The sequence below is a fragment of the Strix aluco genome, chromosome 3, assembly GCF_031877795.1.
Source record: "Strix aluco isolate bStrAlu1 chromosome 3, bStrAlu1.hap1, whole genome shotgun sequence".
NCBI lineage: Eukaryota > Metazoa > Chordata > Aves > Strigiformes > Strigidae > Strix > Strix aluco.
Genome location: NC_133933.1, coordinates 95,582,186 through 95,597,710, shown reverse-complemented (window position 1 = coordinate 95,597,710; position 15,525 = coordinate 95,582,186). Strand labels below are relative to the sequence as shown.

Genomic DNA, 15,525 nt, shown 5'->3' with positions numbered 1-15,525 from the left:
CGCTATAAGTACATTATTACCTGAAACATGAAATAAGCTTGAAATAAAAAGGCCAGCTCCCTGAATTAAAAAATCCCTCCAACTGCTTTGAAGCAAAATGACCAATGCCTTTACCTGATTAGAATTGACAGAGACCGACTGAATCTTTCAGGGGATTAATGCATTTATCTTTCAAATCCTAAGACCCAGATTCTAATTCGATCACAAATAAAATGTCTGTTGTGATGGCACAGGCTGTAGTACAGTGCTTTTTTTGTAAGGTGGGAGAAAGAACAAACATTTAAAGTTGCACTCAATCATAAAGGTGAATCCAAAGTAGAATAAGGTAGCTGCTAACATGTTCCTGATAGAAAATTACTGTTATTTACGGAAAGAATATGAAATGTTTATATACACAAGGTTTTCCTGTCATTTTGTGTATATACATTTTAAAGTTTCACATTGCAAAGACAAGACAAGAAATAGAACTTTTATATATATATATATATAATAATTGAAATTGCCCTGAGGCACCTACCCTTGTAGGATTTAATTCTTTACGTGGGGCAATTAACAGGAAATACACACATAAAAACCTCAGATTTCTTCCTCCAAAGCAAGAACAAGAGCAGAACCAGTGAAAAGGACTGAATATCCTACCTGGTAACGTCCAAAGAGGACATAATTGACCTACATTGAAATATAGAATGCAAATGAAGATAAACTTCAATAAGTAAGGCTGCACTGATGGTGAAACCTCCATGAAACATACTATAAGTGTTTTAATAGCAAATGCTTCTGTTAAATGTGGTTCAGCATTTCCTTTCCAATAGAGAGGACTTCAGATGGTTAAATTTCCTGCATATTACTGAGCCTATGATCATTTTCTTTTCTTTCATCAAGAAGCACAAACTTCAAGAATAAGCAAACAAATGCACAGCACAGTTGCTCCTACATTCATCAGGAAAAATCCTGAAACAGTGCAATGGTGACTATATCTGCTTTTAGTATTAGTTTTAGAGAAAATAATACATAACCAAAATACATTACTTTTGAATTTCCCTGCATTCATATTAGATTCAAAAGCAATACTTAGTAAGTCTTTATTTTCACTTAAACATTATATGCATTCCTTAGCTATAAGGTCACTACTCACTAATTTATCTGGAGAGCCTTTCAAAGTTATTAATAGCTATTGATACTATTCTCAGCGCAAAGACACTTACAGTGCCAATCCAGCACATCCATCTGTCCAATTACATTTCTAAAGACACTGCAGAAATGATGGTGACTGTTTAAAAGTGGTTCTTAACAGGGAGAGCTCTCTGCAGATCACACAGTTTATTTTAACAAGAAGTCCTCTCAAAGCTCAATCTCAAGTTTAAGAAAGATATAATTAAACAAGTGAAATTTTAATTCCACAATATAAGGCAGGCAAACCAGTATTATCTAACTGGAGTACTGTTCTACGAACCACACTGTTTTAATTATTTAAGAATATCCCATATCTTATTAGCTCCACTAGCACTATAATTGAAGGATATTACAAAATGAAAACACGTATCAAGAAAACATGTGAGAAACGTAACTTCATACACCTTAAAATGTTTACAAAGCTTTCAAATTAAATACCTTAGCAGTATTTTAGTGCCCCCCTCTCCCTCTCTGCTTTCTGGTTAGGGATTAATATTCTATACAACATACTTCTTTTTCTGCATTTGTATTAGAAATACTGGCTCAGTCCAGTAAATATTTAAATGTGAATATAAGGTTCACTGTGGCTATACAACCACTGCAGACTGGCTCAGCTGAAATTAAACTCAGATAGGCATCTACATGATTAGACCCTATGCTTTTAAACTAAATGGAGTAACACATCAAAATCACTTAGAAGTACATTCACTGTTACAAGTTTGTAGACATTCCAAGAAAAAAGCTCAGTCTTTGACTAAAACCTCAGAATGTACGGATAGAACAACAACAGCAATAAACTTAGCCTTTAAAGCAGTACATGACTAACTACATGGGCTGCACAACTCGAGACTGAAGACTGTCAGAGAAGTACTATTGCAGAATCAAAATTGAGAGGCCATATATCTTTGGACTGAATACCTACAGAAGTTAAATTTTTCTATTCACTTATTAATTACAATTTTAATAAAGCAGTTTATATGGCCCAAAATTATTCTTTTAGAAGTGTCCCTTGCTTGAATTGTCTGCTTTGATATTGATTATTCATTGAAGATTAGAGTGCAATATGTGCAATTAACTCAGTTTATCAAGTTTCTTTATGAGAAATCCTATGATAGAGGATTGAATCTAGCGCACAAATTAAAATAATTTGCCTATAGTCTCACTCCTGTTTCAATCAGAAAAAAGTCTATGTCCTCCTAGGAGGGACTGTGCACAGATTGCTGCAGGAAAGCAAAAGGATTGGGACACAAGGAATGTCCAGTTTATGCTTCTTTCTCACCTTTATCTCGCCTATCAAACCTGGCAATGTCTGCAGGCTCTGGCACTATGGGTACTTCTACGGAGTCTGACAGGGCCAAAGATACCTGTACCTAACTCAGGAACACTGCAATCTAGTATAATCTACAAATCAAAGGCCATGAAACTTCCCTTAATGCACATTTTAGCTAAGAGATCTTCCTCAGAAGAATTTCCCATTTTACTATAGAATATGTCTTTTCAGAGACAGAGAACCCAGTAGAACATATAACAGCTTGCTGTAAGATGTTAACTAGACCCACTGCATACATTTGCTCCCTAAAGCCCAAGGATTTAGGATTATACTTTAACCAATTAGTGATACTTTTCTCTGCTAGACTGAAGACCCATCTTTTACCAATTTTTTTTTTTCATCCTTATTTGGGTAGTTACAAGCAGCTATCAGGTTACTCACTAGCTGCTTTTTTTTTTAAATGTGTTTTATTTTGTTTAAAGAAAGACCTTATTTCATTCACCTGAAGGCGTATTTTCCAAACCTTTAATCATTTTCATGGCTCTTCTCTGGATCCTCTACAAACATTTAAATCAGCCTGACAGTGAAAATTAACTACACCAATCAAGTCCCCACCACTTTCCATCACAGAAGAATTCTGTATTATCACAGTAACATCATAGCACCAGTGGTGGTTATGATTGGCAAGAAAACGAATAGGTGTGTTACTGGTAAAGCTAAGGATGACACACTCGCAATGCCATGTAACAGTTTCCTAAAACCTGGCACAAAAAAGCACAACAGGTGGCCTGATTTAAGTAATTTTTTAAAATACAGAACAGTACAGAGAAAACATGTTTACTTTGATCTTCAAGAATGAATGGAAATATCCAAGTATTTTGTCTACCCTCAAGCTTTAGCTAGCCAAGAACAAACAACTTTGGGCTGAGAACAAGAGACATCAACATTTATGGCAAATCATTGTCGTTTTAACAAGCTATGAAACATTTAGCTAAGATGCAAGAATAAAAATATTCAGTGTCAAGCCCCATGAATAATGAAAACATATACTCTGAAAAACAAAACAACAAAATCCACAGATTTTAAGAGTTTGCTAATGAAGCTGTACAAATCCTGTTGCACTCAGAAATGAGAGGTGCCTGCCCCAAAACCAAAAGGACTACAGACAAGACTAACAGGTACTGCCTATAACCAGCTGTAGTTTTGTTTTAGATTTCAGGGCTTTGTAATTGACTGTTTAGTCTTTTTTAAACCTATATACAGCAAAATAAAATCAAAATACTACACAGCTAAGAACATCTCCTGGAGCTAATGAACACCTGTGTAATATGCATATGTTCCATAAACTTCCATTAAAATAACAGGAATACCTAGCCCAAATTTGTTGTTAAAAGGTCAGATGTATTTTAGCTAGTATTCATGTTATTCTAACTAGCATGCTAGTCTTCTTGGGACTCCCATCATTCAGTCACTAATACCATATTGTCTCTGTGCCTGTACACAGCAGTTACAGGATACACTTGTTTCAAGACAAGGATAATAATGGAATTATTATGAAGTTCAGGAGCCATATCAATTCACCATCAAGTTGCAGGATTTTCAAGTCTAAGAGATTGACCTGTTCAAGTTATTTTTGATTTACATCCTCTGTTGATTATGATTATTTGTGAGGACAGTGCAAACACTCTGCTTCAAGGAATAATAAAAATATAATCCTCACTGAAGCTTACACAAGATTTGGAAGATAGTAAGCCCTTGAGGCACGTAGCATTCTTCTGTTTGTCACATCTTCTCCAAAGATCACAAAAGCAAGATGCATTCCTAGTGCAGTGATACCTGCATGTCTTTTCTTAAATGTTACAAGTTATGGAGTAAATAGATGAAGAAAACAGATGGAAAAAAAAAAAAAAACAACCAACCCATGGGATGCAATTTTATGAACTAGTTGCAGAACTCTATGAACCAGCCCATGACTCTGTATTTCTAAAGAAATAAAAGTGCTGCATAAAACACACTTCAATAAGCTTTCCTTCCACACTTTTTTTTTTTTTTAAATTGAAACTTTTATTCAAATTTCTCTGGTCTTAGCCAAAACTATTTTGGAGAGCTCAGACTGGAGATGTCATTACTCCACACAGAAGTGGTGGCTTTTGGTACTATGAAAATAGTTGTAGGGGTGTCAGTAAGCAGTAATACAAACACAGGATTTATGCACATTCAATGTTGCAATAACAGATTAGACTATTGGCCCATCTAGTGTGATTCAGAGGATGATCACCGCATAAATCTTCTCCATAGACAGATTTTTTTATTAGATTCCCTCAGTTAGAAGATAACAACCTTGAAAAATTTGAAGGATTATTAATAACAGTTTAATAATAACTCTGCAAGGCCTTATCCACTGTAGAGACATGTGTTACATACTCAGCATACACAGGACAGTAAGTTCAGCACTGATGTATGTCTTGCTACTGTGGTAACACAGTACAAGGATACTGATGCTTAACTACATAGCAAATGTAAACAATTTATATTGCTGCTCTCATAAAACAGAATGATTTGGGGTTGCAGATGCGCATTTAGAGACTCCTAGATGCAGTATGAAAACCAGCAATAGCAAGTGAAATCTACCTAAAAACAATACCAGAAAACTACTTGAGAACATTTGAGAAGCTGCACAGAAGTCTCTCTGATAAACTACCCACTTTTTCTGTTTGCATCAGCATGAAGATGCTGCTCATCAATTTGGTTTTACAGAAGGATGAATGAGGTAGGAATTATGTTGTGAGTAAAAACTACAAAAGAAGTTATTGAAATATATTTGCTCTTATCTTCAAAGTTCAGGGGCAGAAGTAAAATTTACAGTTGTGAGGTACATTAGGTCTTCCATTAGACTAACACAAATACATCAGTCAAAGCCTCCAATGAAAAATATTACTGCAAAACACTTAGATTTTTTTTTTTCCTCAACATGCCTTTGACATCAGCAAAAATGACAAATGACCATAAAAAGAGACTAATTTTTAACTGGTGATTTTCAAAGCATGAACTGAATGAGAAAATGTTCTTATACCTAAAGATGACCAGAAGAACGATCAGTGTCTGAATCTTTCACTCACTAAGTACGCAGTAGAAAAATCATCAATTTGGCAGCTAGATAATGCCATACGCAAATGACTGATACAACTACGTCTCTTCTCTTTAACAGCCGTGTTACCTTTCATGGTAACATATGGCCCCCAAATCTAAGCTTCTCCAGTGTTTTCTGCAATGCAGTTTCTCACTCTTGATCAAAAATTCATGGATCACTGAATCTGAGATTAGACAGAATAGAAGAAAATCTGACCTAAATATGAAAGCATTTTGGGGTACTATATGTGTAACTATTTCTATTGGGCACATCTGTTCCTGGTAAACCACTAAATATTAAATGCATACCCCGAAAATATGGTTATGACATCTCGTACTTACAGCCCAGCTATTCAATTTAGCACCTGTATTTCCTATTTTTTTTTCCTTTACAGTATCTTAAACCATTTAAAAACAAGGTGTTACAATGATGCTCTAGGAATAGAAGGACATAAAATCTTGTCTAGAGAGAAGATTTACTGGCTCAACAGAAAAAGTGAAAAACACGGGTTATAAATTCCCTTCTTGTAGCAACATCCTGTGAGCATTTAGAAAGCAATAAAACAATCTCTTATTTGCTGGGAGAGGGAATCAAGGAGATAGTATCTGTAAGCAGATAAAAAAGAAAAAAAAATAATAGAAAATCACCATGGTCAAGCATGCAAACTGAAGTATAACATATACAAGAGCTGGAAGAAGATGCTTTTGAGATGCTGCAGAAAGAGATAAGAGGAATATGAAAATATGATGGAAACAAATCAAATGGTCAAGCGTCCACAATTATGCTGAAACAGAGGACTACATGTGGGAGGTGGATGGATAGAGTGAAACTAGGGAAGAAACGCATGGTACAAGCAGACACAATGCCACAGAGAGAGAGAACGCTCCAGGGCAGGAGTTAAGGATCAAACCACTGAAATTATTCAAGTACATAAAGAAAGGAGTTGAGTTGCAGGCATATAAATGAGTTAATCTGACAGAACCAAGAGCAGTTAATGCCCACAGGTGTGCCATTACCTTGCATCAAATGCAAGCCAAATTGAGGTAGCTTATACCCCCTCACCTTCCACGAGCAAAAGGTAAGCTAGCTCATGTTTATCTTGAGATCCAAGCACACACAATGGGAGTTAATGCAAAACACGCTGCAATCAATTCATCTCTATGCTTGCCTTGGAGCTACTTATTGCTTTACCTCCAGTCGAGGGTTCAGTCCTGGAAATCCCCACAGAGCTGACACCTAAGTCTTGGCAGGCCTGAATTTCAGAGCTGCCTTCATTTATGTCCTTAAAATGCCACAAGACCTTGAAGTCCATACACTCAGAAGCACTTGAGTCTTGACAAAACTGAGCACAGTTGTACTTACCTGCCACCTAAACAAGATCCAGAAACTATGCACCCCACATCTACATCTTCCTAAAGGAGATGTCAGTCAGATAGTCCCACACGAGTTCCTTATGAAATGCAATGGTAGCTTCAACTTCGTTTCCAAATACAGCCTGAGAAAGCAAAGCCCAAAGCAAAACATGTAACAGTTCACTAGTCAGGGAAGTCCTACCTTCTCTACAAACTACATCCTACATTTCCTACACCTTTCTCTACTAACCATCCTTATGCAGCCTTTGACAATCTTTCCTGGTTGCACAGGATAATACAGCATAGCTGCCTTGAATACAACCTCTTCTGGTCTTCCACAGGTATAACCATGGATCAGATCTGCCCTTACAAGCACACCAACTTCTGTGCTCCACGCACGCTCCACTCATACCAACACTCTTTAAAAGCCAAAGCCCTCATTCTTTTTACGGCCAATTCTTTCTAGCTAAACGAACGGCCATTTAGCTCCAGTTTTTCAGGCCATTCATGTTTAGCGCCATTTGCCTTACCTCAAAAAACTCTTCAGTACACACCACATCCTTTTCCCCCCCTAGTCTTGCATCCTAGCAAATTCTTCCTCCAAAAGTTCTCTCCATGTTCGCTTGGAGCCTTTTCATTCATTCACCTTTCAACCAAACGCTCCCTTAATCCTCTCCATATGAATCAAGTAACTCCAAAAACCTGTCTGGACTGGCAGAGGAAAAAGTGGAGTCTTGTCTCACCCACTCCTCATGGCTCCAGATCTACAAGACCTTAAAAGGAACTACATCCTATGTTTCCTACACCTTTCTCTACTAACCATCCTTATGCAGCCTTTGACAATCTTTCCTGGTTGCACAGCATAATATAGCATAGCTGCCTTGCATACAACCTCTTCTGGTCTTCCACAGGCATAACCATAGCCCTGCTACCTGCCTCTTCATGCCAAGCACAGCATAAATACAGAATGACTACCATGATCAATTTCTAGTCCAGTTTCTCTAACTACAGACAGCTACCTAGTTCATCCACTATGCTCAATCAATTTACATAACCAGTGCAGCCCCCAGGATGAATGCATCTGTAGCGTGCCACAGATATTTCAACTGCTCAAGAATTCTTCACCTCTTGTTGCAGTACGTGGCTCCAGAACCACATGCTGATTTGCACCTCACTAATGGCATGCAGCCTTAGCTGAGAAACATGATCTGCTGAGAACTCCACAATAGTAATTTACAGTGTGCTGCAATTTTAAACATCTAGTCATTTGGCCTTCTGAAGTAGGTACGAAGATCATGCAATCAGCTTGGCTAAATTCTGTATAAAGCCGTTTCCCAACTTTTTTCCATGGAATCTGCTTTAAGAGTATTCATAACATCTTCCTTCCTCCAAAGATTTCAAGACATTCTATCTACACTGCATTAAAAGGAATTTTCAGAAGTTTAGTTATATTCTTGCCATTTTGTCCAAACATTTGCTTTTCCTTCCAGAATATGCTGATGAGTGTTCAAACAGAACTTCATATCACATTCTTGCTGGTGCTCTTCAAAGAGCTTTTTTCTGGTTCATCTCTTCGCTGGAGCTGAGAGTTGCAGATGGTCACCTACAACTCCTCCTCCTTTAAGTTAGGAAAGAGAAGTCTTCCACTCACAACTCGGCTCTTCATCCATAGTGTTAGCTTTGCTTCAGGCTACTCCCTCAGGTTTGAGTTCTTCAAGTTTAGTGATCCAAAATCTCTAAGCAGACGTTTCCACTTCAGTAATATACTTTTCTGTCTGATGTTTCTATTTCCAAAGGTGCTTGGTACCTGTTTTGTTCTGATTATCTGTCTTTCAAATTCCGCAATCTGATAAAATCTCTTGGTGATGAAACATGGGTGTAATTTCCTTCAAACACCCAGCAAATTGTCTTCAATACCAAGAGCTGTTTTTTCTTCATTAATAAAGTCCCTCCCTCCACTGACAGGCAGTTAAATGTGATGCTTAATGGAACAAATCAAGTAAACTGGGATGTTCCTTTTGCTGAGTTTGGTTGACAATACACTCACATAATCTAGCCTTTAACATTCTTTACTTCTGTAACCAATTTCTCCTGGTGCTGCTTCTGCCACAGGTTTTTCTTTGTGTTTCTGCTACAAGACAGCCAAACCCAATTACACTAGTTTCCCCAGTTTCTGGTGTGTTTCTTCCTGTCTACCTAATCCTTGTGTTTTACCCAGTCACAGATAGAAAAAACAGTTCCCTTGAGAAGAAAATTGTATCTGCCAGACAAGTATCATAGTCAAATCACTAAGTCTTATGCTTAGCCAACCCTCCAAAGGCTTAGGAACACATTCTGCTTTGTTTCTGTGAAACAGGCTTTATGAACCTTCATCTCACCCTTCGTTCTCTCTCCCCATTATCACCCTCTGAAGAACTTTTATTTGGATTCTACTTGCCTCCAGCTTTGGCACAAATTCTCATATACAACAAAGTACTACCTGCACTCAGACTGTTCTGCTAACCACCCCAATGAACTTTACTCAAGCATAAACTTTCAGGATCCTTTGGCCACTTGGTTTCTGCATAGGGAAAAGAATGAGGGAGAAGAAGAAACACATTTTCTTCCAGTTCTGTTCCCTGGACTGAAAAAAACTGAACCTGAACTTCCTGAGCATTTTTAACTTAGTCCCAAGATCTTTCTTGCAAAACTTTTTATAGCAACTGGAGTTCCCATGGGAAGCTGCTCCACTGGTTCACTTCTAGGCCAAGCAGCTGTGTGTTTCACATCCTCATTGCCCTACACTTTGGACCCATCTAATAAAAGCTACAATTGATATTGCTCCTGAACAAGATGCTACTAGAAGACTATCCTACCACTAAAGTGAAAGTTTGCATCTTTCTCCTCTCTCCTTTCCTCCTGATGGAAAAAGTCTGTAATCTTATTAACTGCAACAGCTGTAAATAGTTGCTGTTCCAAAGCAGTCCCACATGGGCTGAGATGACCCTGCCTCCTTTTAACTTTGAGCTCCAAGAACAACTATTCTCACCCAAAGTAGGTAAGGCCTTCTGTTCTTTAGCTCAATAGATTCAAATTAACTAGTTCTTCTAAAATAAAACTTTTTGATACAGGGTTTCACAAATCTCCTTTTCAAGCCACAGTCTCTCACTCCCCCTCCCCAACTGCCAATGGTTTCTTCACCCATGTTTTGAGATTTCCACATTTTTCTTTCCTGGATTGTGTCCTGAGTTATTCACCTTAATAGTTCCCCTGGACTCAGCCTGGAACCTCCCTTTAAGTCACTTGCTCAGTCATCTGATCACACCCTTAATCCCTCCTGACAGATCTAACCCCAACCAGCTACCCGAGCCGAGAAAAAGAAGGAAGCCCTGCCCTAGCTATTACAAGTAACCAGTCCCATGCCCTTACAGAAATAATGGAATTCCTAGATCATCTTACCTGATAGTAACTGTTCCACCAACCACCTTTTTTTTTTTTTCCCTCTCCTGATGACCGCTAAGACCATGTTTTTGTCCCTTCTATCTCTCCTTTAAGTTTATGGCTTCCTAAATGATCTCCTTCAGCCTTTTCAGGTGAAAATATGGTTACAATGGATTTTAGGCTTTCATGAAAGGGGTCTAAAAAGACAGTCAAGGAAGGAGAGAAAAATAGTAGTTTTTCAACAAATTAACAAGCAAAAATATTAAGCTAAGGCTGAAAGTGTAATTGATAATATATATGGGGAAAAAAGTCACAGAATACTGTTATTATTCCCAAATGAGAGATCGAAAAAACAAAACCACAAACAAGAGAGCTTTAGATAGCACACTTAATGCTAAAATAATTGTGACATCATTTAAAAAAAAAAAATCCACTTAGGCTCATCATATATTCAGTCTTTTGGGGTTCTTTTTGGTCTCAGAAAAGGTCAGTTGCTTTTTAAATAGCACAAAGGAGGAGAGGAAAAAGACCAAATCTTTACAGCACAAAAATAAAGCAGCAAACGACTCAGTGGGATGTTCTGGCACAGTTCTTCACAAGTCTCATCACAGAAGTCTGGAGCAGCATTAGAAAACACCTGCTGGCAGGACAATCCTGATGAATACTGAGACGGGGCTAAAGAATGACTTGAGTGTCCAATAAAAAAATGGAAGTGAGAACTGGAGAGAATAAGTAAATTTGGTTTTATATGAATGAGAAGTTTTTGTGTAGGAGTAGTAGTGGGAATACAATTTCTTCACATTTTATTGTGTAATTTTGCTGTGTGGTAGTGTTTCAGTATGATTTATTGTGTAATGCTACTGTATGGCATCATTTGTTGAGCAACTTTGCTGCGTGGTATAGTTTTTTTATTTAATGATATTGAACATTAGGCAATGGTCTTGCATGCCATAATTTATGTTTTCTGTTGAGTAATATCACTGCCATAGTTCTTGACAGAAAGATGAATTGCATGAATTCACACAACAGTGCTGAATTCATGATTTGAACCTATATTCACTCAGAGATGGCAAATGGACACTTTTTTTCTGAACAAAGACACATGCAGAAAAGCAGCGAACTGAGCAGGTATTTAAGCAGAACTCAGGGCATTAAGATATGATTTCATTAAACAGCAATGCAGCGTTGCCTCATAAATGACACTTTTTTATCCGGAGCTACCTTGTAACTGCATTGTGCGATATTACATCCATACCCAACTGTGAAAACTACGGGAGGACCTTGTTTTACTTACTACTGGGTATAAACAAGAACAGTAACATGCTTTTGATGTGACTTAGGCTCTATCCAAAACTATCCTTGCAGGGACCCGCTGAAATCCAGAACCTGAACAAGAAACTCTCCACCTCTTACGCAAAATGCAACCGATTACTTCATTACAGTGGAATCCTGTGTTAACAGCAACACTACTGAACTTAGAGCAATAATTAAAAATTTTGCATTAGTAAATTAGTAAAAGACTTAAGCACATTTTAGATGTCATCACAATGTCATCCTACTACTGCTTAACATTCTCTGAAGAAGCAAAAGTCTGCTCTATATATAGTATTAATGTAAGTTACTTATCTTTACATTCCTAACATACACTTGCCTTTTTCACCTCTTTTTTTTTTTTTTCCCCTCCATTCATTTTTGGTTACAACAAATATGGTCTATATGCAGACTTAAATAACATGTTTGAAGCTCAGGAAATATATCAGAACTTGAAGTATTTTTCCAAACAAATCAAGTAATCCATAAGGATATCAACTTTATACCCACACCTATTTTTATATCCATCTGAAAATGCTGCTGATTGGCTAGAATAGCATCTCTTTCACGCGCTACCTGGCAGTCTATGAACAACTGTATGTTGCAAGAGAAAGAGAGCAAACAGTGGTAGATTACAATGCAGTGCTGCTGCAAGCATTTTATTTGATCTCATATTCTGGCAGGTTTTAAATACAGAAGAAAAAATATGCACACAGGCTTAATTTTTAAAATATGGCAAAACCCAGAGGATAGGCTGGGAAGGCAAATTGTGAAAGACAGTGAGGTCTCTCCATCTATAACACAAGATTAATTTATTATCTGACAGATGGCAGAAGGGAGGGGGGTGAAAAAGAAAAGACTGCTGATGCAGTGAGCTTCCCGTCTGTAATGAAGGCCCCACATTCTCACTTATCATACTACCACAAAATATGTCCATAGTTACATTCACTCCAGAGTTTTACTCCATGTATTTCTGGGTTTACATCAAAATCGCCTAGACCTCATCGCTGTGTGGACAACTGAAAAATGAAGAAAATATCCAAAGAGTTGATTCTTCTGTCAACTGCCCAAGGTTACTCACAATAGCAACTATGAAAGCTGCGACTCTACCCAGCTCGTTTCATTTGACCAACGAGAGCGAGCCATTCACGCTGACCAATACTTCCAGAGCTACCTGTCATTGTAGCAAGTTACCATCTCATTTGCTGTCCCAGCACTAAAAGCTGCTTTTTCACATTTCTCCGTACTCCAAGACATTTTCTCTTCCTTCAGCATCTTCCACATTGCAGTCATCGGGTGCCAATACAAAAATGGAGCATATTGAAAAGGGAAAACAGCAGGACCAACCCAAACACACTTAGTATAAAATGAAAAGCTTCTGCACAGACGGTAACAATCATTTCCTCATTTAGTTTGCTGAACTCCACGCGATGCTGTCACAGGACTCCCACCTGCCGCAGAAGCCTAAGGCCTGAGCTCCAGTGTGAATTACCAGACACGAATTACCTCCGACACCGGGTTCCCGTATGACCACCCCAAGGCAGGCTGTGGTAAGAGGGAACCAGAGGAACGACAGCTCTGGGAAGCAGATTTTGCTACGCCCAGCCCGCGGGCGCCCGGGGGACACCCTCACCTTGCCACCAAGAGATGCCCCGCGCACGCCGGGCCGTTATACGGGATTAAGACAGATAAACAAACAAAGCACGCAAGCACACCCAGAAGGACAAGAAGGAGAAGCGGGTGCGGAGGGGCCTGGCCCCCCTCCGCCGTCCCAGGCCCGGGGACCCAGGCCCAGGCCCGGCCGCCGCCTCAGACCCCTCGGGGCGCGCCGCGTCTCCCGGGAGACGGAGCCATTTTGAACCGCTGCGCTTCCGTGACAGCGGGCGGAGGGGGGGCGCCGGGCACGGCGATGGCGGTGCCGGGGTTGCCGGCGGGGCCGCCCTGGCGGGTTACCTCGGATGCTCCAGGTCCAGCGGTAGAACTCGAGGGTGTCGTTCACCACGCTGGACACCAGGCCCATGGCGCGGGGGGGCTCGGCGGCGGCGGCACCCATGGTGAGCAGCAGCAGCAGCGGCGGAGCCGGCAGACCTGTCTCGGCGCGTGCGTCCGTGCCTCTGCGCCGGGGCTGCTGCTGCTGCTGCCCTTCTACAGCCGGGGATGTGATTTAAATCTCTATCTCTCGGTATCTTGCCTCCAGACTCCGCCTCGCTCCCGTCACCGGCTCCCGTGTCCCGCGGGCAGGGAGGAGGGCGAGGAGGCGGGCGGGGAGCGGCGGCGGCTGGGAGGGGGGGGGGGGGGTGTGAAGGCGGGAGGGGGAGGACGGCGGGGCGGCCCCGGCTCCGCAGCACCGTCCGCAGCGCGCGCTGCGGTGCGGCGCGCTGGCGTCACGTGCCGGCCGGCTGGCTGCCCGGCGGCGGCGGCCGCGGGGGGCGCGGGGCACGGCCCGGCCGCGCAGGCGCACTGCGGGCGCCCACCCGCCGCCCGGCTGAGGGGAGTGCGGCGGGAGCAGGTGCTGGGCGGCGCGGCGGCCTCTGGCGCTCCCGCGGGGACCCTTCTCCTCCCTCAGTGGGAATCCGGGGTGGAAAAGAGGTGCTTGTTATCTTAATTTGCCTTTTATTTTCAGATAGGTATGCTTTTACCAGACGGGGAATAAATATTTTAGTCAACTTTATTTCTCTACTTCCTTTTCTCATTTTAGAAGTTTGGACTTTTCTTCTTTTCTCACTCCCCCTTGACGGACAGGCCAAGGCGTCAGTGTGAGTGGTGCTCACTTTACCTCAAAGGCTGGTGGTACCGAGGTGTTGGCATTGCAGCTGACTGCCCGGAGAAGCCGCTGCTAAAATCCCTTCTCCTCCCAGCACTGGTAACACCATCAATCGCAGCGAGAACTCGCTCTCTCCCTGCCCCACCAGTGGTGGTTGGTGGCATTTCCCTGACCAGCAACTTGCCACCGAGGTGCTTTTTGCACACTCCACCTCCCGGGCCAAAGCCTTTATGGTCACTTCGTGGTGTAGAAAGGTTCGCCTGCCTGGACCGTTGCTGGGGGCTGCAGGAGAAGGAGCCTCCATGGCAAAAGCCCGCAGGGCCACAAGTGCAGTCCCAGTTCATCCATTCTGCATCCTACGTTTCAACCCCAACAAACCCTCTGCCTGGTGTGGGTGCACCAGCTGCTTCTCGCACCCTTTGCTTCTTATCTCCTCCTGCCAGCTTGTCTCTCCTTCTCCCACAGTCCGTGTAGGTGTAGTGTGGATGGCTGCATGACACCCTCAGGATCACTGAGGGACAGGAGGGGAGCTGCTCCACCCGCGTTGTGAGCTTTCTTCCTGGCAGGCAGCAGATCAGATGGTATCTACCTCTCCCTCCCCCAGTGCACCAGCACCTGTGTGTTGGTCGTGGTGAGCACAGATCACCCTCCTCCTCCTGGCTGAGTCACCCTCCGCTCTGCTCCTGGACCACCCTGGCTGCTGCAATCCCAGCCCTATGGATGGGAGAGGCACACTGGCCATCGCTAGTTACTCCACCGCGAGCAGAGCCGCTGCACCTGCAGCTTGGAAACCAGCAGGTGTTTGGGAGTAGGGATCACCTGCCCTGGGGAAAGGAAGAGGAGCCATCTCAACCCCTGGAGGTCTGGACGGACAGGGAGGTCCAACTTACACCAATGCTGCCTGAAATTCGGAGCCAAAGCAAGGTTACCTCATGCTGATGTATGGACAGCTGCTACTTCTCTCACGTGAGAAGAGTCAATCAAAACTCTGCATGAATTTCACTGACTTGAATTACATTTTATTTTAATGGCACTGATCATGGCAGGAGGTCTGGTGAGAGCTCTCAAATGGATCTGTCACTGGGTAGGGCAAGGTGAACACCAA

At 41.6% G+C, this 15,525-nt stretch overlaps 1 protein-coding gene across 1 annotated transcript in view; it reads right to left on the bottom strand.

The window, feature by feature from the left end:
* The window catches only part of ELOVL4 (ELOVL fatty acid elongase 4), a 35,321-nt gene extending 21,398 nt beyond the window's left edge, over window positions 1–13,923 (bottom strand). Inside the window, exon 1 of the mRNA XM_074819702.1 lies at window positions 13,610–13,923. Within this exon, the coding sequence (XP_074675803.1) occupies window positions 13,610–13,709 (100 nt within the window). The 5' untranslated portion in view covers window positions 13,710–13,923. The remainder of the gene's footprint in view (window positions 1–13,609) is intronic.
* Window positions 13,924–15,525: the final 1,602 nt, after the last annotated feature.